The sequence below is a fragment of the Culex pipiens genome, chromosome 3 (assembly GCF_016801865.2).
Source record: "Culex pipiens pallens isolate TS chromosome 3, TS_CPP_V2, whole genome shotgun sequence".
Classification (NCBI taxonomy): Eukaryota; Metazoa; Arthropoda; class Insecta; order Diptera; family Culicidae; genus Culex; species Culex pipiens.
In genome coordinates this window covers 45,408,199-45,435,732 of record NC_068939.1, presented here as the reverse complement: position 1 = coordinate 45,435,732, position 27,534 = coordinate 45,408,199, and the positions used below count along the sequence as shown (strand labels likewise).

The following is a 27,534-nucleotide window of genomic DNA, read 5'->3' as shown; positions in this document are numbered from 1 at the left end:
AATATCTAAAAAGTTTCATAGCTTCAATTTTTTAAAATTCTGTAATTTTTCGAATTTTGTTATTTTGATTTTAATAAAATTGGTATTTATTGTATTGTTAAGCAGATGTTTTAAAAATAATGAGTTGTAATGTTATGTTAAATTAATATAACAAATCTCACTACATTAAAAAAAATCGTTCCTTGAAGATTATTTCAAAGTTTCGTAGAAAAAAAAAATCAATAATTTTTAGAAGAAAATTTTCTTCATTAACAACTTCTTAGAAATTGATGTTTTCGCATTCAACGAAAGAGATTGAATTTATTTAATTCCTAATAATATTTTCCTTTGTAGTTTGAAAGAAATTCTATCGTTCTTAATTATTTTGTTTATCAAAATTGCTATCCGCGCGAAATGCGCGCCTGAGCAAAATTAGCCAGCGATCCGCGCCGTCCGTAACAACCCTGTATATAGGGCAATGGAAGGAACCAGAGCCAAACTAGTTTGACCAAGATGATCTAACAGCGTCAACCAAAGGGGCATCATCAGTATCATCCACCCTTGGCCTGCAAAATACTCACACTTAACATTGATAAGAAATAATAGTTTCATTTATCTGCGTAAAATTAAAGTCAAATTCAAAAATGAAAACATTTAAATACAAAAATTACGAGTGGAAGGAAAACCAATAATTAAACACAACGGTTTGAGTTAAAAAATAGTATATTCATAAAATATATATATAAACCCACGTAAAATTCACACCCCAACTAATCCCACAGTTCCTCATCGAGCCTATCCCCTTCGGAACCTGGCCCACCACCACCGCCGCCGCCGCCATCCGCCCCATCCCACGCATTACCCTGCTCTCCTTCCGCCGGCACTTCCTCCTCGTCCAAATCGTACTCAAAGTCCTCCTCACTGCCCAGCACCGACTCGTCATCCCCGTTCAGCGTTATCACGTTCTCTTCGGAAATGCGGTACGAAGCCCCCGCCAGAATCGGCCTCAACTCGTCCAAATCGGTGGTCAGTTCAACGTTCATGCAGGACACTACCAGCTGCAGCGGAATGCGGTATTCGTTCTCCTCGTAGTGGTAGTAGTCTTCCTGCTGGAGTCTTAACCTGCGGATTTGGTATTCCGCTTCTTCGAGCAGGCGTTCCGGTCGTTGCCGCAGGTCGGGTTCCTGCACAGGGTAATCAACGCTGTAGATCAGCTTGTACTCGTCGCTGGTGGGATCGAGCAGTTCATCGTCGTAGTTTCCGCTGTCGTTCCGTGATCGTTCGACCGGGACGTAGTAATCGATGTCACGGCCGAGCGGTTGATCTTCGTCGTCACTCGGATCGATGTCGTCCCCGTTGGAATCCACCTCGTCTAGGACATCACGGAACTCTTCAAGACCTTCTCCTGGTGCTACCGCCGCGTCAAAATCATCAGGGTCTTCGTCCCGTTCCATGACGATTTCGCCTACTTCTTCATCAAAGTAGATCTTTGGCTCGGCTGGTTGACCTTCACCGGAAGGTCCAGGTGGTTCCTCAGACTGTACCGTGGGCGCGACTTGCGTCGTTACCACTCCACCTTCAGCTTGAGCAGCGCGTTTCGCTTCCAACACCTCCAAGAAATCCTTCCTCACAAACACTCCCATCTGGCTGACGGGTCCCACGTCCGGCGAGTCCTTCGGCTGTGGCCCAATGCCAAAGTACTTGACCACGTACTCCGGAAAGCGCTGGCAAATGTTTTCGCACCACTCCCGAAACTGAGCCCGCGTCCACTCGAACTTGTGATCCTCGTGGCGAAAGCCAGTCTCCAGCAGACCATCAAAGTGCACGTTGTACTCGGAGTTGGGCGTGCTGAACATCGCGACCTTGGGTCGAATCAATCCGAAGATGTTGTGTGGGATGGCCTCCAGCACCAGCGGGAACAGGTGCTCGATGCTAAAAAATCGAAAATTGTAATTATTCCTTAACCAAAACGATATGAACCCCGAACGCCCACTTACATCTCGATCCCGATGACCACGTCCGTGTCCTGGAGGCACTCGTTGTAGCTGGCGATGCTGCCGCGCCACACCTCGACGGCAAACTTGCTCGGCCGGCGCTGGATAAAATCCACCATTAGTGGGCGAACCGTGTAGGCCCACTTGGATATCAGCTCCTCGTCGATGTCGACCTACGAGTTGAAAATTGAGATTTTCTTGGGAATATGGTTTGCACTTGATTGCAATCGTGGTGACTATTGCACTCGATCGTAGTACAGTCCTGACTCGAATATTCGAAGGCCATGGCAAAATTTCACTTGAGCAATTCTCTACCAAAACCGGAAATGGATTTTATTTGTATTTTTTGATTTGGCTCAAACACCCATACAAGTCTCCATACAATTTTGGCTGCTGTCCATACAAACATGGTATGTAAATATTCAAACAGCTGTAACTTTTGAGTAAATTTTCTGATCAATTTGGTGTCTTCGGCAAAGTTGTAGGTATTGTTGAGGACTTTTTAGAAAAAAAAATGGTACACGGAAAAAAAATTGCAGATTTTTTAATCAACTTTTTTTTCACTAAAACTCAATTTCACAAAATACGTATTTTTTGATTTTCGAGATTTTTTGATATGTTTTAGGGGACAAAAATCCGCAACTTTTGAGCCATAGAGAAACATGGTCAAAAAATCTGCCGCCGAGTTATGAATTTTTGAAAAAATAGTGATTTTTGGAAAAAATCGAAGTTTTATACAAAAACAAATTTGACATTATTTTTATCATGCAAAATTGAATTTGCAATCGAAAAATAGTACAGATTTTTTGATAAAGGGCTCCGTTTTCAAGATATAGCCACCGAAAGTTTCATTTTAGTGAAATATTTGCAGTTTTTCGATTTTTAAAAATAGTGACCATGAGTGACCATTTCTATAAATATTTTTTTTGAAGAGTTCAGAAAATTTGCTATAAATTTGTCTAAGAGACATTGAAGATTGAACCTCGGGTTGCTGAAATAGAGCCACTTTAAGAAAAAGAAATAGGGGAAATATACCCATTTTAAGCCTAATAAGCGATCGTGTTTGAAAGATGCTGCATAATCTGGAGTGTTCCTTGAAATTTACTGAAACCAAGTACACCAACCAGAAGAGCAACTTTTTGTGAACATTTCAGTTTAATTTGATCTTTATCAAAAGTTATTCTATTCCTTTTACAAGCATTTAAAAAATAATAATTCCCAGGGGTATTTTAATCACACGAGAATGCACTTGGCCACGCCCACCTTTCTAATATCGGCTTAGCTCTTTTTTCTTCCAGCACTTTTTTGTGTCTGCCTATTGTTGCCATTTGTGACGAAATTTTAAGCGAACGCTCACGAAAAGTGGCATTTATAGGGAAAGTTTCCTGGCATCGCTGGATGCGCTGCTGGTGGTGTTGGTGGCCATCCTTTGTTCTTTATTTGCCTTCGCTTCTCGCTCGGTTTTCTTCAACCTTCGTTTAGAATAGGCTTTACGTCAAGTGACTCAGTGCGTTTGTTTTTATTTATGGCGCTTGCTAATTAATTACATGTTTCGGGACTACTTAACAAGTGAGTGACTAAAATATGGCCAAAAGAACATGTTCCCGGTAGTTGGAAGCAGTTTTATCCCGAAATAGCTGTGTAAACTTGGGCGAAAGTGAAAAGATGATTTTTGCGAAATTCATTAAGCGGTTGATAGCTGCTCGCGTGTGTGTCAGTGTGTGCACGCAACGTGATGAGAAATGGTTTTGCAAAATATAAATTTTGATCAAAAGTGCATTAAATAAGATATTTTTGGCCAGTAAATGGCATAAATTTGTGTGCTTACTCGAGGCGGTGCTGTTGCTGGTAAGTTTATAGCCCAAATAGTATTTTTGGAGCTGTAATCGAGCATCAAACTCTCCATATGACGAAGATAGGTGTTTGATTGGAAAGGGTAGATTTCCCCTACGAAAATTGAAGTTTTCTTAGTCACCCACCACCAACCCACCATTTTTTAATGTCGGTATCTCAGCAACTAATGGTCCGATTTTCAATGTTATAACATGAAACATTCGTGAAATTTTCCGATCTTTTCGAAAAAAAATATTTTGAAATTTTTTAAATCAAGACTAGCATTTTAAATGGGCGTAATATTCAATGTTTGGCCCTTTTAAAATGTTAGTTGATTTTGGGAAAATGAGTTTTCACTCAAAAGTTACAGCTGTTTGAATATTTACATACCATTTTTGTATGGACAGCAGCCAAAATTGTATGGAGACTTGTATGGGTGAACCAATGACGCAAAAAAGCTTTTTTGGTCATAGGGAAGGCCCGCACAAAGTTTGAGTCAAATAAAAAAATAAAAAAAATAAAAATGGTCGAAATCGGCCGATTTCGTAGAGAGTTGCTCACTTCGGTTAATCGAATAAAAAAAATGTTTTTTTTTTCGTTTTCTTAATATTTAATATATTTAATATTTAAAATATAATATTTTTGATTGTCTAGCTTAAGTGGCTTAAGTATGACCCCTAAACTACTCTAAAGTGATTAGTAATTTATAAATTAAAGATGGTGGCCAAAATGGCTGCAATGAAATATTAAAAAAATGTATTTTTTATTTTAATCCTCTACTGCCCAACATTTTCTTTTCGAACATTTTTATTTCTCCCGTGTTTAGGAAGTTATTTTGAGCAACTTTTGTTTTACGAAAAATTTTGTGATTGTTTTCAAATTTTTTGTTCTAGAATAACACCGTTATCATTTAAATTGCTTAAAAAAATGCGTAGAGGCATAGTCTGAGACACTACAAATTTCTGCTTAGTTCTTTTTACTTAAAATATAGGAAATGTTAGTAAATAACACAGCCAAAATTGACCCCTAAAAAAATAACATTTTTAAAACCATTGGTTGGCAAAGTCACATAAAACAAATCAAACATCCAACCCTAAAATTTTCTTAAATTTTAAGAGTTCTTCTTTCCAATGCCTGTTAAACATCAAAAATTGGTTGAAAATTGATTTTTGGCGATTTTTTAGATCGAAGCCCGTCCAAAAGCGGGGTTGGGTTGTAGAGGGTTAATAGACAATCAACCATTCAAATTTGACTAAAATGGGGTCGCAGAACTCGAATTTAAGGTTAAAGTTAAGGTTAAACGATTTTATTTTTTTCGTGATTTGATTATTGTAATAGATTAAAACAACGTTTTTATTAACTTTCCCATTTTATTGCAAAGCGTATCGTTTGCTCGCGCGACTCGATCTAGAGTCTTCTGTCATTCGTCCACTGACAGATACGAGGGGCTGCTTAAAGCACCTACGTCACAATTATCCGAAGTCCCATACAAACCTTCGGATAATTGAAAGTTCGGACAATCGAGGCTTCGGATAGTCGAATATGGACTGTATTTCGATCGTAATTCCTCGAATCACGATTGAGATTACTCGATTGAAATATTACGATTTTAAATTGTCAACGGTAATTCGAACGTAATTTTTTGACAAATTACGATCGACGATAGAGGAAATCTCGATTTATTCAAAAAAGTTCAAAGGTTCAATAACTCTGGAACTATTTTTTTTTAATTTTAACATTAAAATACAAAAGTATAAAACTTAAAAAACTCCGAAATTCTAAACTTTTAAAAAGCAAAAATTCTAACTGGAAAATGGAAAAAAATTGAAACTTCTAAAACAAATTAGTATTCTAAACTATGAAAATTTCAAATTTCTTAAAATTTAAAAGGTTGAAATTAAAAGTATATAAATTCCTAACTTTTCGAGATAAAAAATTCCAAACTATTAAAATTCAAATGAAAAAAAAAATAAAAAGAAAAAGAAAAAGAAAAATGCGAAAATTTAAACATTCTAAAAATTCAAGAAAACTAGTTTTTAAAATATTGAAAAAAAAATACAAAATTTTTGAATAACCGATACTTAGTTTTTTTTTATTTCTAAATCTAAAAGATTAAAAATAAATTGAACTTCTTCAAAATATTAAAATGTTTGAGATCCTTAAATTTTATATTTTGTGTATTGTTGAATAACAATTTAGACTCGATTATCCGAAGCCTAAATTTTACGAACTTTCGATTATCCAAAGTCTTCGGATAATCGAATCATGAACAAAAAAAAAATCCAAGGCCTTCGATAATCAATTCTGGATTGTATTCTAAAATTCTAAATATCAAAAATTCTGGAACTAAAAACTGCAAAAAAAAAACTCAGAATCTAAAAAAATAAAATTACATTTTTTTAAAAAATTAAAAAATTATGTCAAGGATAAAAATTGCGAACATTAAAAATTTAAAGATTCGTAACTACCAAAAAAAATTTTTTTTTATTAGAAATTTAGGCCGATGCAAATATTTAAAAAAGTTTTTGTCCCTCGGCCCTGAGGTCAAGGGCGGGGGGGGGGGGGGGGGCAAAAAAATAAAAAAATATAAAAATTTAAATAACAAGCCATAGTCTTCACATTTAAATGAAAAAAGTGTTTTAAAATGCATTTTACACTAGTTCAGTTGTTTTGCAATCATTAGTTTTCAAAAAATCTAAGATCTGACAAAAACAAAAATTGTATCGAAAAAAAAGATTTTGCATCGAAAATTTTCAAAAAATCTTAAGATTTTTTAATGAACCCAAACATGCTAAAAATGATTTTAAACGCAGGAGAATGTATTTTAATTTGATTTCAGTTGGTTGCACTTGAATTTTCATTGAAATTTTGAAGTTTATTGTAAAAATATTTTTTTGCCCCCTGATTTTTCGGGCCAATTTTGAAGGGGGGGGGTGACAAAAACTTTTAAAAATATTTGTACCAGCCTTAAATATTAAAAAAAAAACAAAAAAATCCTTTATTAAAGATTCATAAAAACAAAAGCTCAATAACTTAAAAAAAATAAATTCTGAAATATTAAAATCAAGAAATAAAAAGAAATATTTTTAATTTTATGTTTCAGATACTTTTTCTAAATTAACTAAAAAAATTGTTAAAAATATTGAATTTCTTAAATTTTTTAAAATGTTCAATTTTGAATTTAGAAATTTTTGTTTTTTAAATACTATTGATTTGCAGTTCAGGCTCGATTATTCGAAGCCTCAATTGTACAGTACCTGTTCGGTAACAGTCACCGAATGCTGCTCGCTAACTGGGCTGTACGAAAAATAACGAGGGGACCACCGATGCATAATATTTTTCTCATGAAATATAAAAATAAAAGTTAATGAAATGTATTTACAATCCTTACGTTTCATATTTTTTGAATGTGACTTAAAATTAAATTAAAGTTTTTTTTTATCTATTGAACATGATTTTTGCACCCCTCTGTCATTTCAGTTTGTTTTGGTTTTTTGACGTTGGTCTGCTGGGCGGACGCCTAGAAATGAGCAGAAACTTGCAACTCAGACCACAAAAGACCCGGGGGTCGTTAAAGTGGTTTGCTTTGCTTTTTTCTGCATTCGAATGAGCGAATCCAAATTCGCTAATTGGAACGACTGACAGCTGTCAAAAGCTTGAAACCACGTGTTCGGAAATTGTGTTGAAACGTCAACATCAATTTGACAACTGATTTTGACGGTTGACTGCTTTTTAATTCGAATACGTTCGAATTAGCGAGCCCTCGAATTAGCGGACATTCGAAAGAGCTAAATTCGAATTAACGAGTCCGCTCTGTACCTACAAGTTTTTTCAATAACTTAAAAGCCTGCCAAAATTGTATGGACGAACTCGTGATGCAAAATATCTTCTTTAGTCATAGAAAGTTTATCCAAATCAAGCAAAACAATGCAAAAGTGCCGTTGTGGGTTTGTGAACAAAGAGTGTGTCCTGCTCACGCTAAGGATGTTTACATTTGGCACAAAAGGGATGCACTCTTTGTTTACAAACCCACAACGGCCCTTTGGCATTGTTTTGCTAGAAATCATCAAAAACAAATAAAAATATGTTCAATAAATTTGCTCATTCTTCGGAAAATTGCTTCTTGGGAAAATTTCGGTCAATTTTTGCCAATCGAGCACTCTTCACGAATATGTCGACTTATTTCGATCAGCAAACGAAAAAAATACTAACGTGGTGATTATTGCATTCGATCGTAATACAGTCGACTCTCTGGCTGTCGATCTTCTCGATATCAATAATTCTCCATCTATCGATGAATTCTTCAGTCCCTTCAATCTGCATACTTCAATTATCTTCATTGCTCGATATTTTCCCTTGCTTGAAGGATCTCTTCCTCGACGGTCCCTTGGATTCTGTTTGCTTTAAAAATCTCTTCCGGTTGTCAATAATTTCACTTTCTCATGGCTTGCATAGACATTTTTCTTGGCGGTGTTTGACATTAGGTAGTTTGTTTTTGTTTGATGGACGTTGCCATGATTCTCTCCCATAGCTGGGTATCAAGAAAAAAATATTTTCGATCGAGTCTTCATTTTGCATCGTTCTGTAAACTGATGATTCTCTTCCTCGACGGTCCCTTGGATATTGACAACCAGAGAGTCGACTGTATTACTATCGTAATTTCTCGACTCACGATCGAGATTTCTCGATCGTAATATTACGATCGTAATTTGTCGATGAAAAAAATCAAATTCAAATTATTCGCTCTACAGCATTGCCTTGGCGTTCTCGATTGCGAGATTCCTACTCGAAACTAAGTGTCCGAAGGCTTGATTGTTGAGGCAATTGCAAACCTCTTTTTACACCTTAGCTTCCATCCACCCCGGGATTCGAACTGACGACCTTTGGATTGTTGGTCCAACTGCCTACCAGCGACTCCACCAGGACAGGACCCAGGGAGACGACTCCTACACCTGGACTGAGCTAACGACCTAACCTTTTTTTTTTTAGGTTAGTCCGGGGCCAACATTTACTTCCCGTCCGACGGAAGGCGTGATCAGACAAATCTCGTCTCAAAATTTGTCATTGGGACCTTCTGGGATCGAACCCAGGCCGACTGGGTGAGAGGCAATCACGCTTATCCCTACACCACGGTCCCGGTCAATTTGTCGATTGTAAGTCGTAATTTGTCGAAAGTAGATTGAGATCATTCGATCGTAATTTCTCGACCTACCGACTGACGATCGAGAAAATCTCGATACGTGTTTTAAAAAATTCAAGTATTCAAAAATTAAAAAAAAAAACAATAATTTCAAAAATTTTAAAAATATCAAAAATTTTAATTTCTTTTAATTTTAAAAATTTAATTTTTTTTATAAATTTTAAAAACTTAAAAAGTTTTAAAAATTTTATAAATTTTAATTTTTTTAAAAATTTCAAAAAATTTAAAAATTTTAAAAATTTTAAAAGTTTCAAATTTTTTTAAAAATTTCAAAACTTTCAAAAATTTCAAATTTTTTTAAAAATTTTAAAAATTTCAAAAATTAAAAAAAATTAAAAATTTTAAAAATTTCAAAATTTTTAGAAGTTTCAAAAATTTTAAAAGATTAGAAAATTATAAAAATTTAAAAAAAATCAAAAATTATAAAAATTTCAAAAATTTCCAATATTTCGAAAATTTCAAAAAAATTAAAAATTTATTTTTTTTTAAATCTAAAAAAATTCAAAAAAAAAATCAAAAAAATTTATTGGCCACCATTTTGCATTACAAAAATTTAAATCACTTTAGCTCGACAATCAAAAATTGAACAACGAAAAAAATTGTATTTTCGTGATTCGATAATCCGAAGTGAATTTTTTGCGAGGCCTTCGGATAATCGAGTGTGGACTGTACTGCCCCTGATCGCATAAATGTCCCATATGCATTTTTATCAATTTCGAGTTATTGATGCAGTTTGGTTCAACATCGTGTGCTTTTTCAAAAGAGAAAAAAAAACAAATCAGGAGAAAATGCAGTTTTTTCGCGAAAGAGTTATTGGATTGGATTGGATTTTATTTCATTTTTTTTATAAATTAAAAAAAAATTAAATTAAAAAAAATTAAAATTGTTGAAATTTTTAAAACATAAAAAATAATTTAAATTTTAAAAAATATTGAAATTTTCAAAGTTTTTAAAATTTGTTGAATTTTTTTAATTTTCGATGTTTTTAAATTTTTTTAAATTTATTTTTTTTAATCTTAAAATTTCTGAAATTTTAAAAAAATTTAAAATTTTTTGAAATTTTTGAAATTATTGAATTTTTTAAAAATTTTGAAATTTTCGATTTTTTTTTAAATTTTAAAAAATTTCAATTTTTTAATTTTAGAAATTTTTAAAATTTTTGAATTTTTTGAAACTTTTGAAATTTTTGAAATTAAAATGCCGTTTAAATAAAAAATATTCAAAAAATGGTATTACAAATTACGATCGTAATTTCTCGATCCACGATCGAGATTTCTCAACAGTAAAATTACGATCGTAATTTCTCGATGGTAGATCGAGATTTGTCGATGGTAAGTCGTAATCTTACCATCGAGAAATCTCGATCGTGAGTCGAGAAATAACGATCGTAATATTACGATCGAATGCAATAATCACCACGTAAGACTACATAGAAAAACACCCGGTTTTGTTTCATTTAATCAGTTTCAGAAACTTGACTGTTTTATTATTGAATTAATCTTAAGTTAGGTTGGCTGTTTGCAAATATGTACACTATTTCTTTCAAATATATAGTAAAAGAAACTTCTGGTTGATTGCTTTCAGAAACGCAACTCTCGTAATCCTCTTTCACGCAATTACACACAAAACAAAACGGACCAACGGATATCTTCGCCTCAATTGAAGATACCATTCAAGGGATTGAGTGTGGCGGGTACCGTACAACCAGATAGGTGTACGGTTAAATAAATAAGCTTGCTCACACACACACATACACACGCTAGACGATCTCGCCCTGGTTGAGCTGCTTCCAGAAGCGAGCATCCTTCCGGTGCACGAACGTGGCCAGCATCAGCTTCGTGCGGCCACTCACTTCGTAGCTCGGGCACCACCGGCACAGCCACTCGTAGATGTCGGCAAACCCGAAGCGGGTGAACCGCACGAGCCCGGCGACGGCCGCCTCCTGCACGCGCTGGTTGCCGCCGGCGAGCTGGACAATGTTGCCGAACATTTGCATGAAGCGCGACACGTCCTGGAAGTTGGGTTGCGTTTTCAGGATCGCCGAGATGGTGAAGATGAGACAGCAGATCCGATCGTCCAGCGCGTCGGTGCGGTCTGCGTGCTCCAGCTGCTTGAGGTAGTCGTTGAGGAGCGGGTACAGGTGCTTCTGGACGATGGCGTCCTTGGCCCACTCGTAGCCCTTGCGTTTCGCGACCAGGATGAGGCAGTAGTCGACGTTCTTGAGCTTGTTGGCTTTGATCTTTTCGACGAGGTTCGTGATGAGTTCGTCGTACGTGGGTTGGCCGGGCTGGTAGCCGTAAAAGTACTTGAACAGCTTCATTAGTTCGGCTTTCTTGTAGAGGGCCGCATCCTGGGCGTGGCTCCGCTCCATGAAGTTGATGTTCATGAGCACGGTCCGGATGGTGCTGACCATGGCGTCCGAGTTGTCGTAGTAGACGCTGCCCTTTTTGGGCAAGGCATGCGGGAAGGCTTTTAGGACGAGGTAGATTAGCGGGAGACCCTTGAAGTTGAAGTAGTACAAGCACTTGTACATGAAGAGTCGAGCCGTGCACCCGTACAACCGGCTGCTGTCGGACATCCCGATGTAGAGGTACGTCAGCGTCGTAACGGTCTCCAGCATGACTTTGTCCGCGCCGGCCTTCAGCGTAAACACCCGCCGGTCAATCTCATGCAACAGAACCTTGTCCAGCGTAAACAGCGTCTCGTTCATCGTTTTGACTAGCAACACCAACTGCTGAACCGTTTTCGGCAAGACCGGCGCCGGTGGGGAACACTGCACGTCCAGCACCAAGTCCTGTTGAGCCACACCAAAGTCCATGACCGCCACCGAAATCAACCTCGTATTGTCCGTAAGGGCTAAAATTTCCGCACAACTCCGCTGCACGTTCTCCACCGTCCATTCTGCGGCCACGTGCCTCTGGATCATGGCCACAATCCGTCGCACCATTCCCGCCTCCTTGGGCGCCATCTCGGGCGCCATATTCCGCAGGACCTCCGCTCGGCGCCCGCTGCTGTACCGCGCAATCGTCTTGCCGATCGGCGTATTGTCGTACTCCTGGGACAACCTACTGGCCAGCGGGTTATTCACCGGAATCACCCTCGAATCTACGGTGTACATCGAGCCGCGACTCTCCGGTGGCGGAGACATTGGCGAATCGTAGCTGAGGGGGGTGCCGTCGTCTTCCGGGAGTGGGGACATTGGGGAATCTTCGGCGGTAAATGCTTCCGCGTCCGGCGACATGGGCGAATCTTCCAGCGGTGGCGACTCGGGAGAATCGGTCGTCGCGATGTTCGACGGAGGAACGTCAATTTGCAGGGGGACCTTGAAGTCGTTCCAGGGCGCGGTGCTGGTCGAGGGTTTGGGTTCTGAAATGAAAGTTATGTTATGGTATTGCTTGAAATACTGTAAATTCTAGTGAACAAACCTTCCAAAACCGGTGCCACCTTCCGCTCCTCTTTAACAACCGTTTGCGACAGCGGTTCCAACGGCATCTTAAACTCCTCGTCCATGTCCTCATCGTCCTCGTCATCCCACATAACACCACTATCGATCGGGTTCAAGCTCGACGGCAGCGCAAAGTAGTCCTTAATCGTGGAAAACTTCCGATCCCAATCGTCCTCCAGCAGCGACTCCGTCTCTGGTGACAACCGCCCCCGCTTCTTCGGATTCCTCGCACCCGCACTACTCCTACTCGAACCGGCCGAGCTGCCCGAATCCGTCCGCTCGCGCAGCTTGCGCTTGCTAATGGCCGGACTCGTCGGCGTTTTGAACTGATCCTTGACCAGGTCGTTCGTTTCGCGCACCTTGATGGGCGATATCAACGTGCCGTTGCTGCCGATCGAGGTGCAGCTCGAGCTAGCCATAGACCGCGCCGGTGACCCCTCCACGATGATCATCATCCGTTCGGTGGACTCTTCGTCGTCGGTCGCCGTGGCCGAGTCGCTGCCATCGTCGCCAAGCCGCACGTCCAGGTAGTGCTTCTTGCCCGCACCGTCGCTGTCGGAGAGGTCGGCCAGGGTGAACTCCGCCGGGAGGGACTGGTTGAGGGCGGGTTCTTGAGGTGTGGGGGAGCGGGCACTGGGAATTTCTTCGGTCTCTATCGCAAGCGGCGAATCTGGCCGAATTTGAGCCGGTTCGATTGAGGAGGTGGCTTGGATTTCGACGGGTTCTTGTTCCGGTTCAACGGAGGCACTTTCTTGGGCGATCTTTTCGGGCTCTTCGTTCGAAGTAACCGCCGACGTTGCCGCAGGACTTTGCTCCTTTGAGCATTTTTCGATTTCTTTGGTTTCATCCGTTGATGAGGAAGTATTCACAGGTTGTTCAATTGTTGGCAAAGACGTTACAATTTCTGGAAAATTGAAATTTTGATAATGAGTTGGTAATTAAAAGAAACTTAAAAACTTACCTTCTTCAAGCTCCGGCGGCAAGCTTTCCACCACCGAATCTTCAATCTCCTGCAACGCCTCCGAAGCAGTTTCAGTAAATTCATTCACAACCTGTTCTTGCTCCTGCTGTTGAATCACATTTTCAGCAACCTCCATCACCGGCCTTTGCTCCGGAGTCTCCTCCTCTTCGTCAGGCATCTCCGGAGACCGCTCCGAAGGCACATCCTCCCACGGTTCGTTGGAAGCTACCAAAAAAGTGATTTTAAATTAAAAATGCCCTTTTTCAAAACGCAAATTCGCCAAACCTTCCTCGGCGACATCCGCCTCGTAATCGTCGCCGCCTTTCCCACCCGCCGGGACGCTCGCCGCCCGTTTCACAACCGGCGTCACCTTCCTCGCTCCGTCCCCGAGCATCGCAGCTTGCGCGGCCGCCGCCGCCAGCGCCTCGCTCATCATCAGCTGGGTCGCGCTCGGTCCCCGCCGGACCGCTTCCGGATCGATCAGGCTGTTGACCATGGCCAATCGCTCGTTGATGGTGTTGAAGCACTGCTGCTGGCTGTCAAACATGCGCCCATTGCCGAGCAGCCGGAACATGGTTTCGCCGAGCAGGGCCCAGATTTGCGTCAGCTGGGGGTTCACTTCGGTCGGAGTGGCTGCGGCGGCGGCGGCTGCCACGGCCGTCGGCAGGTTCTGGATCGAGCTGGCCGGCGAGATGGTTTCCTCTTTTTTGATGGTCAAGCCGCCGGCGAGGTTTTCAGTCTTGCGTACGTAATCTAACCGCCGGCGGATGTTCCGCAGCGTGGTGTTGGTTCCGACGGTGGTCGTGGTCGTTGTGGTGGTGACGGCGACGACTTCAACGGGCTCATCGGTTTGCGTTTCGATGGACTCCTTCTGGACTGGCGGGAGGTCGTCCAGGATGGGTGAGAGGAGGGAAGGCATTTCGATGACGCACTCGCGCAGAATGTCGTCGATGGACTTGGGCACGACCTCGGGATAGTTGACGCCAACGTCGACGCGTCGGATGAAGGCGGATGTGCACGTGGACCGGGTCACGGTCGAGCTAGAGTACATGGTGGCCTTGTCGGCAAAGGTTTTGGCTGGCGCGGCAGCTGGAGAAGGTTCTGCGGTGGTGTTGACCGCCGTAGAAATGAGCGTGGGACCACAGGTCATCGTGGCCTGATCGCGGAACTCCGCGTCCGATCGTCGCTTCTTACGAGAGAACTTCTTCTTAGCCAAGATTGCCACCAAGTCCTCCGGCAACGCCACCCCACTTTGCTGTTGACTTTGCCAGTAGTGCCTCAACTCTCGAAGCCGTGGCTGCTGGTCGGCCGGAAGAAGCCCACTCTCGGCCAGCAGAACCGCATTCCTCAACGCATCCCCGGCCAACCCGTCGTACCGCTCCTGGCTCGCGTCCAGCTTCCGCTCCAACTCCGCCACCGTTTCCTTCTCCCGCAGTTCCGCATTGACCCGGGCATTCTCCGCGTCCCGTGTCCGCTCCTCCAGCTCCCCCAGCTGCCTTATGTAATCCTGCTCGCGTTCCGCCGTCCCTCGGTTCTTCCCCAGTTCCGCCTCGTACAGCTGCTTGATCTGCAGCGCCGAACTCCGCAACGACGTAATCTTCTCCTTCAGCGCACCATTCTCCTCCTGCTGGGCCTTTATCTGCCGGATCAACGCATCGGCACTGGCCAACGTGTTGGCAATCACGTTCAAGTCCAGCTGCCCCACCGTATCACTGTTTATCACGCTATAAATAAACTCATCCGCACTCATCCTTGCGCCACCCCCACACAATCCTGGCCACCCCTCGTCGCCTCAAAACGGTTCCACAACCTCGTTTCAACCAACCAAATTTCTTCTCTCAAATGGAAGGGGAACGCAAACTTCAAGTAAACGTTTCCGGGTGATCCCACTCCATCGCTCTCCAAATCGCGACGACGTTTCGGATGGCAGCCGGCGCGACCTCGGAACTTGCCTTGCGCGGACGGGGTCACGGTTTTATGGCGTGAAAGTGCTGCTGCTGGCCTTCTTGTTCCGATTTCCTCCTTGCACCTCTTTTTTTTTCCTTTCTTGACTTGACACAAAACTCGCGAACAGGCTCTGGCTGCACGTCGAAACGCGAAGCGAATGTGGGGAGCAAAAGGGAACGCGCGATGACAGATGTTGGTGTTTGACAGAAACAGAGGAGGGAAGAGGCCTTTTTGGCGGAACGAGCGCGGCATGCCCTGTGGTAGTTTTGGTTTTGTGTTGGGCCTCCCTCTCGACAGGGTTGCTCGAAATTAAAATTTAATCTTCTAAAATACTTATGTTTTGGTTTAAGAATGGGTATCGAGAAATTAAATGTGCAAGTATATGCAACATGGAGTTAAACTTTCTGTGCAGTTGCAGTGAAGGATCTCCACGGTTTCTCTCACGCACACCATCATTCTGTGTTAGTTTTTGTATTTGAAGTATTGTTTTGGTTTTGAACGATTGTGATTGGCTGAATTCCAAGCAGCTGATTTTGTTTACACTTTTTTTACGCAGACATAGGCAAATCGAGTAGATCAATCGTCTGTAGAAACCAGCTGTTTTCCACGTGCTCGTGGTATAACAAAGGACACAGCTGATTTTGACAGACGAATCATTCTACTCGATTTGCCTTTGTGTGCGTGTAAATTTTGTTACAAACTAACACACTCTCGCGCGTGGATATCTCTATGGCACTTCGAAAATTTTAACTCCATGTTGCACGCACACACTCTCACTTTTAATTTCTCGATAGATCTTGGTTTAGCGGTAATACTACACTTCGGAAAGAACCAAAGAACCGGCCAAGGAAAAGAATCAAATGGGCAACAGCGGCAGCGCAAGAAAGTCAGAGAGGGTGAAGAAAAGCCCCAAGAAATCGCTCCCTCTCCTTTGTTCTGCTGTTTCTAAAGCTGTTTCTTGACCCCTTTCCTTCCGATGTGCATACTAGCCTTAAATCAATTAATTGCCGAGCTTCCGTGGCCGTGAGGTTACGGGTTTCGCCTTGTAAGCGGATGGTGATGGGTTCGATTCCTGTCTGGCTCGGCAAAGTCAGATCCCTTAAAGGAGTAAATATGCTCACTGCGAGTACTGACCGGTAAGGGATGAGTTTCGACTAGCGGCGTGCTGGGTTTCCAATCCAGAGGTCGTGAGTTCGATTCTCGTACCGGGATGATGAAATTTAAAGTTTAAAATCAATAAGATAAATGAACTCTAATTTCCAGAGTTAATTAACCTTTTCAAAATTTAATGTAGATACGAAAAAAATTGTAAGTTCACCGTTTTAAACTAATTACATAATATAGGGGCTTTTTTCAAAAATTTACCTAAATTTTACAATATTTTTTCCAAAAATGAAAAAAAAAATCTTCCAAAATCGAGTCAAAAATGGTACCCATGATGGTACCAAATTGTAAACCATCCTGAACATCATACTCCAGCTCCATACAAATTTTAACTGAAGTTCAGATAAATACTGACTGAAAATTTCAGTAGTGCAGTCTACAGTAGATATCTGGAGTTTTTTTAAAGGTCCAATAAACAAAATTTTCAGTTTTGTTATTTAAGGCGGTTTTTTTTTTATTGAATTAGAGAGATTTTACACTTGTGTGCATTCATCACTTGGAAAGGTCTTCACTTCATCTCTTAATAATAGCACTTTTGATTTTCTTTTTCTTCCTGCTGCTATCGGGTCCGCACGTCGTGTTATTCATCAATGTTTATCCTGGTACTCCTTGATTTGTTGACGGCTGCGGCCATCTCACGAGCTTGCTTGTATGCTGCTTCTTTCCATCTTTTTTTTTTGATGATGCTGTGTATTTTCAGCATTAGCAAAATTGCCACCATAAGGGACCATCCATAAACCACGTGGACACTTTAGGAGGGGGGGGGGGGGTATGGCGATTGTCCACGATCCCTACAAAAAAGTTTTTTTTTGTATGGACAATTGTCCACGAGGGGGGGGGGGGGTGTTGAGATTTCCAAAAAAGTGTCCACGTGGTTTGTGGATGGTCCCATAATCAAAGTTATCCAAATGTTGATTTCAGATCTTTCCAGGGTTTCCGTGTGCACCTCTTGATTCTCGATTACAGTGACCTGTTGATCACCGATCTGCTTCACATTATCTTCCTTCGACGTTTCGTTTCCCATAATGGATTTTGGGCTATCGCTTATTAGTTCGGAGCTTCACAACTGACTGGCTGGGAGTTCGTTAAATGAGTGTACTTAGGTTGGCTTCGTTGAAAAATTGCAGAATTTTTTTTGCTGCTTCTTCATCATCGGCAAATGCTTCTCGGACATTTGGTGGTATATTATTTTTTTTTCGCTCTGGTTCGTACCCAATGCAGTCAGCAATTATGTGTTTAATTGTGACTGGTTGGTAGCACCTGGGGCATTTGGGGGCTTCTTCTTTTTCTAGCAGGTATTTGTGTGTTAATTTAGTGTGCCCAATTCTTAATCTGGTTAGGGTTACTTCGTTTTTTCTATTTTGATTTATGATTTTGGAGTAGGGTTTTATGGTATTTGTAATTTCTCTGAGTATGTTGTTTGTTGTATTGTGCCATTCATTTTGTGCTTGGTTCCATATAGCGTTTTTCACTATTTTTTTGATTTCTTCGAAAAGTAATTCAGGTTCACTAATATTTAGCTGAAGTGCGTTTTTTGCTTCTTGGTCTGCTTTTTCATTGCCAGGGATTCCAATGTGGCTTGGGATCCACATAAAAATGGCTGAGCTCCCTTTGGCTTCTATTTCTTTGTTTAATAGTTGGACTTTATCTTTGAGTTTGTTGTTTATTCGATTTTTTTTGGATGTTTAAGATTACGCTCAGTGAGTCAGAGCAGATAACGTATTCTTTGATTGAATTTTGGTTTTTGATAATTGTCAAAGCAGTGATTACTGCTAAGTACTCTGCGTGAAAAATTGAGCAAGCTCCATTCATTCTTTTTTTTATGACTGACTGGTTATGACAAACACTATAGCCGGTTCTGTTATTCATCTTTGAGCCGTCCGTGTAGATTATATCACTGAATTTGTATTTCTTATTCTTTCTCTCGTAGAAGGTTGCTAGTATAGTTCTTCATTGGTTGCACCTTGTTTGTTTTTGTTAATTAGTGTATTGTCTGATCTAATTTTTTTTCCACGGAGGGCATTTTGGTGTTTGAAAAATTGTAGAGAGAGGCAGCTGTAGTTTTAGTTTTTCCATAATATTTTCAACTCTGTGTTTTATTGTGTTTGGTTTCTGGGCTTGTTGCTCGTTCCATAGTTCCCCGGAGCTATCAGTTTCAGTGCTTTCTGGACTATGTTCACTTTCCATGTTTTCATTTAAGGCGGTTTTAAAAACACCCAAAAAGCAAAAACTGGAAATTTGGTTTATTCGTTTTCGTTTTCGTTTTCGTTTTACGGAGCAAGGTGGGGGACGCGGCCTCAAGTCAGTCCAAGTCCGGTTTCTTGTGGAAAATAGGGTAGTGGCCGAACTAGTATTGCATACCAAATGAACACCACCGGAAGATATAGAGGATCAGGAGGGGGAAGGTGAAAGAAAATTAGTGTAGGTGTGAGTAGTAAGAACTTGGATGACTTAAGCAGTTACGTTAATCTAAGTTTAACACTGAATAAAGGAAATCTGAAATTATGATTCAAAGTAAAAAGGCCCGGAAGAAATTGAATTATTAGTTAATTAAATAAGAAAATGTAAATAATCTGAGATTTATACAAAGGACACCTATGATCGAGGGGCAGGACACAGTTAATCAATCAGATTTACACTAATTAATTAGCGCTGATTTTCGTCAACTAGCTAATTGATTAGCGCTGATTTGATAGTCCATTCCCATCTTATATTTAGTTATCTTGTCGTTGAGAGAAGTCATTTTGACAGCTTTAAAATGTTTAATCCGAACCGCAGGAAAAATAGAGCTATCTAAGCCCGATCTCACACACACTAGCACACCATTTGTTTTGCTGGCTGGTACAAAATTTAACCTCACTTTTTTTCGTGTACGTACACGCAATACATGCGCACGTAGATAACTCTATACTACATTCTCGTTTGAGTGGTTCTACTGCTGCGATTCTGTTCCGGTAACAACCGACTTTTTGCTCTCGCCTCGGATGCTGGCCGCCCGTAATAGAACCGGCTTTGTCTCCATCACTGCCTCGAGCTGGGTCGCGCTCGGTCTTCGGCGACCTGTTTGCTGATTGACTACTGATTATCATGGACCAACCGCTCGCGGATGGTGTTCCCGAGCATGTGGCCGGCGAATGAACTGCAGCGTGGTGATGGTTTCGAGAGTCGCCGTGGTACCACCACCACGGTGGCGACATCGTCTACCTACAAGGTCATTCGTTTGCGTTTCGATGGATTTCTTCTAGAAATCGTCCAGGCGTTGACGCGCCGGATGAAAGCGGATCTGCACGTAGATCGGGTTACGGACTGGAGAAGGTTCTGCGGTGCTGATGGCCGTCGTTGAAGTGAACGTGGGAGTACATGACACAGTGGCATGACCGTGGACTCCACGTCCGAATTAAACTTTTTAGTGGAAAACATTTTTCTGTTTGTTTTTTTTTTCAAATTTTAATAGATTTATTTCCTTTTTAGTGAAACATTAAACAATATTCCATGACCATGTAGTTGGGCATATAGCTCGTCGGCCTCCTTGCGGGTCTTTACCCGCAGCAGCACCGACGTCGGTGGTGGCTTCGTCTCCCTGCACCGGCACCACCTCGTTAAGGATGATGTTGAGCAGAATCTGGCCGATGCTGGTGTCGGCCCGCACCAGGACCTGCATCTTCACGTCCACTTTTTTGATGTGCAGCGTTCCGATGCCACTGTCCGAGTAGTTGCCGTCGGTTTTGACGAACAGTTTGCACCGCTTGGAGAAGATGCTGTCCTTTTCCTTGATCGGCGTGAACTCAACCTTGGACGATTCGTCCTCGTCGTCATCAGCGGTGGCCTTTTCGTCCGGCTTGCTGTCCTTGGTGGGTTTGGCCACTTTGGCGAAGCTGAAGCCCATTCCGGGCGTGGAACTTGTCGAGCCAAACCGTGGAACTTGTCGAGTTGAATGGTTTGGCTGCCGCTGGAGACGGTGCCGCGGCCGTGTTTGTTGTCGTCGCTGGCGCTTCCAAACATGAAGCCGCTGGTGGCCGGCTATGCGGCCGTTGACTCCTTTGTGTCCATTTTCATGCTACTCTGCTTGGTCTCGAACTTAAAAAGATACTATTCGTAATTCTTGAAGATCGGATTCTCCTTGAACTTCCCCGAAATCCCAGCGACCACGGCCACATTGAGCGCCTTCACGTTAACTGCATTTTTCTCATCCCCGGTGTTCTTGCCGCCGGAGTCTACTGTGCTTTTCATTGGCGGGCTTCCAACCCTGGAAAAGTTCATCTTGCTCGAGTCGGTCGTAGCAAAGATGCTGGCTCCCTGCGTGGCGTCGTGGCCGCCGTCCTATTCGTAGGTTTCGCGATTCCACTGAGATGCGAAAATGGACTGGTTCCTCCGTCGGTCGGCTAGGATTCGCCGCACCAAACACCGACGACAATCCACCGCTGCCCGAGGAATCTGTCCGGTGAATCCGTTTGAATCCGTAATGACGCGTTTTTTCGGTTGGTCCTCGAACTTCTGGGCAAGTCGGCTCACCAGCCGACGGAACTTTTGTGGCTTCTGCGGGAAAAAAAGTTTTTGTTTTGTGTTTTTTGACATTTCTCCATCAGACCAAGATAATGATAGAAGGTGGGAACCGTTAGTTGATTAGCGTCACACTAATTGATTAACTGATAATATCTAATCAATTAGCCGATTATTTTAATTGATTAGAGCATGTGTCCTGCCCCTCGCCTATGATGTATTTCAAATTTAAAGGAAATTAAAAAAAAACTGGAAACCGAAAGATGAAAACTAACTTGTCTATGGAATATAAATCTTGATGCATTTTTTTCTGGGCCCCGTCCTGTCGCGTCTGTCAGTAGTCTTATCGTACATTACAACTAGAAGCAGATGTGCAAATGAAATAGTACACTTCGACCAGTTTAACCATTGATTAAAGTCCAATCTATTATTTACGGAAAACAAACATTTATCAACAACCTAAACTAAACTTTCTGAAAGAAACTTGAATCTCAAACTCCCAAATGCCAAACATTCCTTTACCTTGTTTTTAACCCAATAAACATAACTGAACAGTTCATACTTTACAAGTTGAACACTCGTTGTTAAGACGACTATTTCCGTAGTAACAGTTCAATAGGGCGAATCTGCATTTGTAAACAAGCAGTCTATCCCCCTCTTACTTGACGTGAACTGTCACTTGAGCGAAAGGGATAGACTGTCTGTCCACAAACGCAGACGCGCTCCATTGAACTGTTATTACGGATTTCGTGCCTTCCATTTCATTAGGGCACAGAAGCTCTGCAAACAAGAGTGTATCCCTATCATACATTATGTAAACTGTCATTTGAGTGAGAGAGATGCATCCCTGTTCACAAAAACCATGTGTCCCTTTGAAATGTTAGGCTCCATTTGATCGTCAAAACTCCAGTAGATCCTCGATTCGCAACAATGGTCGATACAACCATAATCCGAAAACCGTTAGTTCAACAGATTAACGAATTTTGTCCGATATCATTTCATTACTGATTGATCGAGACTCTATGGATTTTTTTGACTATTCCGAATGGTTAGCATACCACATAAATTGAAATCAGAGATTCTGAAAGCATTACTTAACTCACTTACACACAGATGGAGTCTGGAACTATTAAACAACCTAAAGTTACAAAAAAATACTAACTATTCTGAGTGCCTTGCAACAAAACTAATTTATCAAAATACCAAATCCTAACCTAACACCCACTTTGAAAAAAACGAAAAAAATCACAATGCCTAGAAGAGGCCTCTCTTACTGTTTTGTGTAAGCGTTGCTGTGCTTTATGAATTTCTACCTAAGCTAACGACGTATCAAAAAGATTAAAACCTGTTCAAAGCAGATTTTACAAACAAGAATATTGAGATGCAAATAAAAAAAATCAATATCTTGCAATTTTACATAGTACAATAGTTGTGATTTCTATCAACACAAGTATATAAATATAAAATAAATGTGTGATATATATCAACATCGGAAACCATCTTTGCAAATAGCCCTGAAACGACGGCAACGTGTGGCTCCATCTCCAGGGAAAAAAAAATAAAAAAAAAAAAAAAAAAAAAAAAAAAAAAAAAAAAAAAACTGGAAATTTGGTTTATTGGACCTTAAAAAAAAGCACCAGATGTTAACTAAAAACGAACATCAGAATTTGCTGTGTGCGTACAAAGGCAAAATCATATTGAGAAATTTTTTAATGTTTTAAAGTTCTCTGCAGCAATCTTCACTTTCAGTATGACTAATTTGTTTTTTATAAGCTTTTTCAAACAAAACGTTATCACGGCAATGTTTACAAATACATTATATTTTGCTTACTCACTTATTAAAATAAAATCAATTATAAAATCAAGTTCCTCAAAAATATAAGCTTCAATTTGCAGTACATAGTAAAAATTGTTAGAAGTTTAAATTTAGTATCATATTGTGCGTTTCTAGACAGCAATCAAAGTTTTTTCACTTTTTTACGAAATAATTTGTTATCTTGCGCCATTTTATAGTTTAATAATTGATTCTGAAACTATCAATATAGAAATGATATTAAAAAATAATAAGAATGTTTGATTCTGGAAGAAAAAAACATTTAAAAAAAACAAAGGCGAAATCCAAATAAATACGTTTATTTAGCACGGCGTAGCTGGAGCGAAATAATATAAACCGAGATACCCCATCGGAGATTTATACGTAGAAAGTTGTGTTTTACCGGCCTGAATCAGAATCTAAATATATGAAAAGATTCTATCGGTGAAAATTGCGTTTTTTTGAGTTTTGGTACTGATTTTTAAATGATCTGGCCTTATAAATGGATCGATCTTCAAAACATATTTTTTATTACAGATTTGTATAGGAATCTCTTACCTTTGAAATGCTTTTTAGGGTTTGTAAATTCGTTTAGATAGTCGAAAGACATTCCACTTTTAAGACATCCGTCTTTTATGCGAGCTTCGTTTGACCTTGAACCTCTGGGACCATGTTTGCGTCTCAAAAATCAGCCCAAATATGGTTGTCTTAAAAGCGAAATATCCTTTGACAATCAAGACGGATTTACAAACCCTAAAATGCGTTTTAAAGGTGAGACATTTCTCTACAAATCTTTAATAATTTTTTTTTAAAGATCGATCCACCTATAACGCCAGATCAATTAATCAGTGCCGAAAATTAAAATACTTAATTTAAAAAAAAAACGCAGTATTTTTATATATATATACATAGCTTCTGATTCAGGCCGGTAAAACACAACTTTCTACGTATAAATCTGCGATGGGGTATCTCGGTTTATAATATTTTGCTTCAGCCACGCCGTGTTTAGCTTCATTTTATTGCAAAAACAAATAAAGAAAAAATAAATAAAATGAATCTTATTAAAAAATCATAGTATGTATAAATTCGATCTGAAGCTTATTTTTTAAAAATTTAGACACTCAAATTATCTATTGAATATTTTACGATCAGCCTTGAGGACCGGTCACAGAATTATTTTGAAAAGCCGTCGCACAGTTTTGTAAAGATTGTCCAGGGAATGTTTCATCCCGAGGAAGGGGTTTCAGAGAAAGAATAAGTTTTAAAAAATTACTGATAAATCGACGATGTCCACCTACCTCGAGAATCTGCTCCACGCTCTGCAAGGTTTTCAGCAGTGTAAAAAACTTCATTTCCGCGCAACCAAATTCGACGACCTGCAATGAATTTGAATAATCAAAACTATTCACGGATAACAACGATAACAACCGAATGTTGGAATCATACCTTTTTGAACGAATCCTTCCACAGGTCCAGCTCGAGCAGTCGCAACACGGTCAGATAGCGCTGTTCGTATATCGGTGGCTCGAAGCGGATTTTATTTTCCTCGTCAAAGTAGCAACTGTTGTCAAAGTTGTAGGGCGGTTTTATCAGCTCCATTACCGTGTCCATCGTGGCAGTTCCGGTATGGTTTCAAGTTTCCTGAACGTGGAGCGGCGGCACTAAAATTGAACTTGCAGATTCCTGCGCGCACTTCTCAGCCAGGTAAAAACAGAAATGTAAACAAAACACAAATTTGAAAAGGCCTTTTCGTTTGTGTTTTGAGTCTTTCGCTTTGGATTGACGCTACAACTCCAGTGGTGGAGATAGAATAGTATTCGGAGGGGGGCTTGATGCAATTGGGTACTAAAGCCCTATGTCAATTTTTATGTACAACGGTAAAAAACACGATTAAAAACCATTTCTGATCACTTTTTTTTCATTTTAATGCAAATTTTTTTTTTGACAAGACAACATTTTTTCGGTGGATCAACTATGGTCCCCTTGGAACGAGCTGTCAAGTAGGAGCTTTTCTGTCAAGAAGGACCGCGAGGTTAATTTTTCAAAATTGATTTAAAAATTCATTTTAAACTCTTTGTGGTCATACAAAGGGTCATTGTACTCAGAAAAATAAGCTTTATCGCTGTAAACAATAATATCAGCAATCTAAGCTTCATTTTAGGACCCAATTGGGTACTAAAGCCCTATGTCAATTTGTTTGTACAACGGTAAAAAACACGATTAAAAACCATTTCTGATCACTTTTTTTCATTTTAATGCAAAAAAAAATATTGACAAGACAACATTTTTTCGTTGGATCAACTATGGTCCCCTTGGAACGAGCTGTCAAGTAGGAACTTTTCTGTCAAGAAGGACCGCGAGGCTAATTTTTCCAAATTGATTTAAAAATCCATTTTAAACTCTTTGTGATCGTACAAAGGGTCATTGTACTCATAAAAATAAGCTTTATCGCTGTAAACAATAATATCAGCAATCCAAGCTTCATTTTAGGACCCAATTTATCCCAATTTGGTTCTAAAATAAGGTCTTAAAGCCGAGCTTAAAGCCCTATATATGCAAATGTTTATGTACACTCAACCCCCGGTGGTTGATCACTTTTTCGTTTGACCCTTTTTAGTTTGTACAACGATTAAACACCTTTTCTTTTAACATGTTTTTATTTTATTGCAAAACAAATTAATTAATAGGACAACATTTTATCGATGGATCAACTATGGTCCCCATGGAACGAGCTGTCAAGTACACTGATAATCAACATTACACATTGTTCAGTTCACTTTTACACACTTGTACGGGATTTTTCAGTTCAAGTATGATTACACGAAAGTGTGTAATCATACTTGAACTGAAAAATCCCATACAAGTGTGTAAAAGTGAACTGAAAAAGTGTAATGCTGTTTACCAGTGTAGAAACTTTTCTTTCAAGAAGGGCCGCGAAGTTATTTTTTTAATTCGTTTTAAATCCTATATCATCGTAAAAAAGGTCATTGCCTCAGAAAAATACGCTTTAACACTGTGAGCAATAATATCACAAACGTAATCTTAAATTTAGGACCCAGTTTAGCTTAAATAGGGTCCTATGTTAATGTTTGTGTACAACGGAGTACAACGGTTAAAAACACGATTAAAACCCATTTCTTATCACTTTTTTTTCATTTTGAACCAAAAAAATAAATTGGGTCCTAAAATGAAGCTTAGATTGCTGATATTATTGTTAACAGCGATAAAGTTTATTTTTCTGAGTAAAATGACACTTTGTACGACCACAAAGAGTTTAAAATGGATTTTTAAATCAATTTTGAAAAATTAACCTCGCGGTCCTTTTTGACAGAAAAGCTCCTACTTGACAGCTCGTTCCAAGGGGACCATAGTTGATCCATCGATAAAATGTTGTCTAGTCAAATTTTTTTTGCATTAAAATGAAAAAAAGTGATCAGAAATGGTTTTTAATCGTGTTTTTTACCGTTGTACATAAAAATTGACATAGGGCTTTAGTACCCAATTGGGTCCTAAAATGAAGCTTAGATTGCTGATATTATTGTTTATAGCGATAAAGCTTATTTTTCTGAGTAAAATGACCCTTTGTACGACCACAAAGAGTTTAAAATGGATTTTTAAATCAATTTCGAAAAATTAACCCCGCGGTCCTTCTTGACAGAAAAGCTCCTACTTGACAGCTCGTTCCAAGGGGACCATAGTTGATCCATCGAAAAAATGTTGTCTTGTCAGAAAAAAAATTTGCATTAAAATGAAAAAAAGTGATCAGAAATAGAGTTATCTAAGCCCGAGCTCACGCACACTAGAACCCCATTTGTTTTGCTGGCGGGTACAAAATTTAACCTCAATCTTTTTCGTGTACGTACACGCAATACATGCGCACGTAGATAACTCTATGGTTTTTAATCGTGTGTTTTACCGTTGTACATAAAAATTTACATAGGGCTTTAGTACCCAATTGACAAGACAAACATTTTTCGATGGATCAACTATGGTTCCCTTGAAACGAGCTGTCAAGTACACTCAACCCCCGGTGGTTGGTCACTTTTTCGTTTGACTCTTTTCTGTCAAGAAGGGCCGCGATTTTTTTTTTTTCAAAATTGATTTAAAAACCCATTTTAAATCCTTTGCGAAGGTTATGTGTGGTTAGTCACCCAAAACCTCTTTTACGCAAATGGACTGACGTTTTACTTTTCCATCCGACAGAAGGCCAAAAGGATATGGCAGGAATCGAACCCGCACCCCATAGCGACTTAGGGATCGGCAGCCGAAACCGGCAACCACCGCGCCACGAAGCCCTCCTCGTCCTTTTGCAACTTATCTTAATTTATGATTAATTTCACAATTTAAACAACAATCTTAAGCAAACCGCTCGATTTTTTCAGCACTTGTCGTATTTATCCAACTCGGATAAATGCACAATTCTAGAGTTTTCTGTAAAGGTCCTATAAACTAGAGTTTTTTTTTAATAGGTCTTATAAACTATTAATAGTTTATAGAACCTCTTAAAAATAACTCTAGATACGTTTATAGGACCTATTCAAAAAAATTCTAAAATTTGCGCTGAAAAATCTTTATTTTGCATCTTGTTGAGTAAACAAATATTTTATATCTATGTTTTATTTCTAAATTATTATTTTTAAATGCCTTTCCATTCTCAGAAATAAAACTGGCCACCCTGGTGCGGCGCGGCGCGGAACC

General features: G+C 40.0%; 3 protein-coding genes across 3 annotated transcripts; all 3 read right to left on the bottom strand.

Moving 5' to 3' along the window:
* Window positions 1-737: 737 nt before the first annotated feature.
* LOC120420120 (uncharacterized) lies at window positions 738-24,540 on the bottom strand. The gene is made up of 4 exons (XM_039583069.2): window positions 24,283-24,540; window positions 24,135-24,212; window positions 1,977-2,146; window positions 738-1,911 (listed from the first exon to the last, which is right to left on the bottom strand). Exons 1-4 carry the CDS (start codon window positions 24,445-24,447, stop codon window positions 750-752), a joined length of 1,575 nt encoding a protein of 524 aa, XP_039439003.1. The 5' UTR covers window positions 24,448-24,540; the 3' UTR covers window positions 738-749.
* Window positions 10,452-15,534, bottom strand: LOC120420119 (uncharacterized). The gene is made up of 4 exons (XM_039583068.2): window positions 13,698-15,534; window positions 13,413-13,637; window positions 12,432-13,355; window positions 10,452-12,372 (listed from the first exon to the last, which is right to left on the bottom strand). Exons 1-4 carry the CDS (start codon window positions 15,160-15,162, stop codon window positions 10,766-10,768), a joined length of 4,221 nt encoding a protein of 1,406 aa, XP_039439002.1. The 5' UTR covers window positions 15,163-15,534; the 3' UTR covers window positions 10,452-10,765.
* On the bottom strand, window positions 19,313-21,227 carry LOC120420122 (nuclear pore complex protein Nup50-like). Its single transcript, XM_039583071.2, has one exon. The coding sequence runs from the start codon at window positions 20,407-20,409 to the stop codon at window positions 20,002-20,004; it is 408 nt and encodes a 135-aa protein (XP_039439005.1). The 5' UTR covers window positions 20,410-21,227; the 3' UTR covers window positions 19,313-20,001.
* Window positions 24,541-27,534: the final 2,994 nt, after the last annotated feature.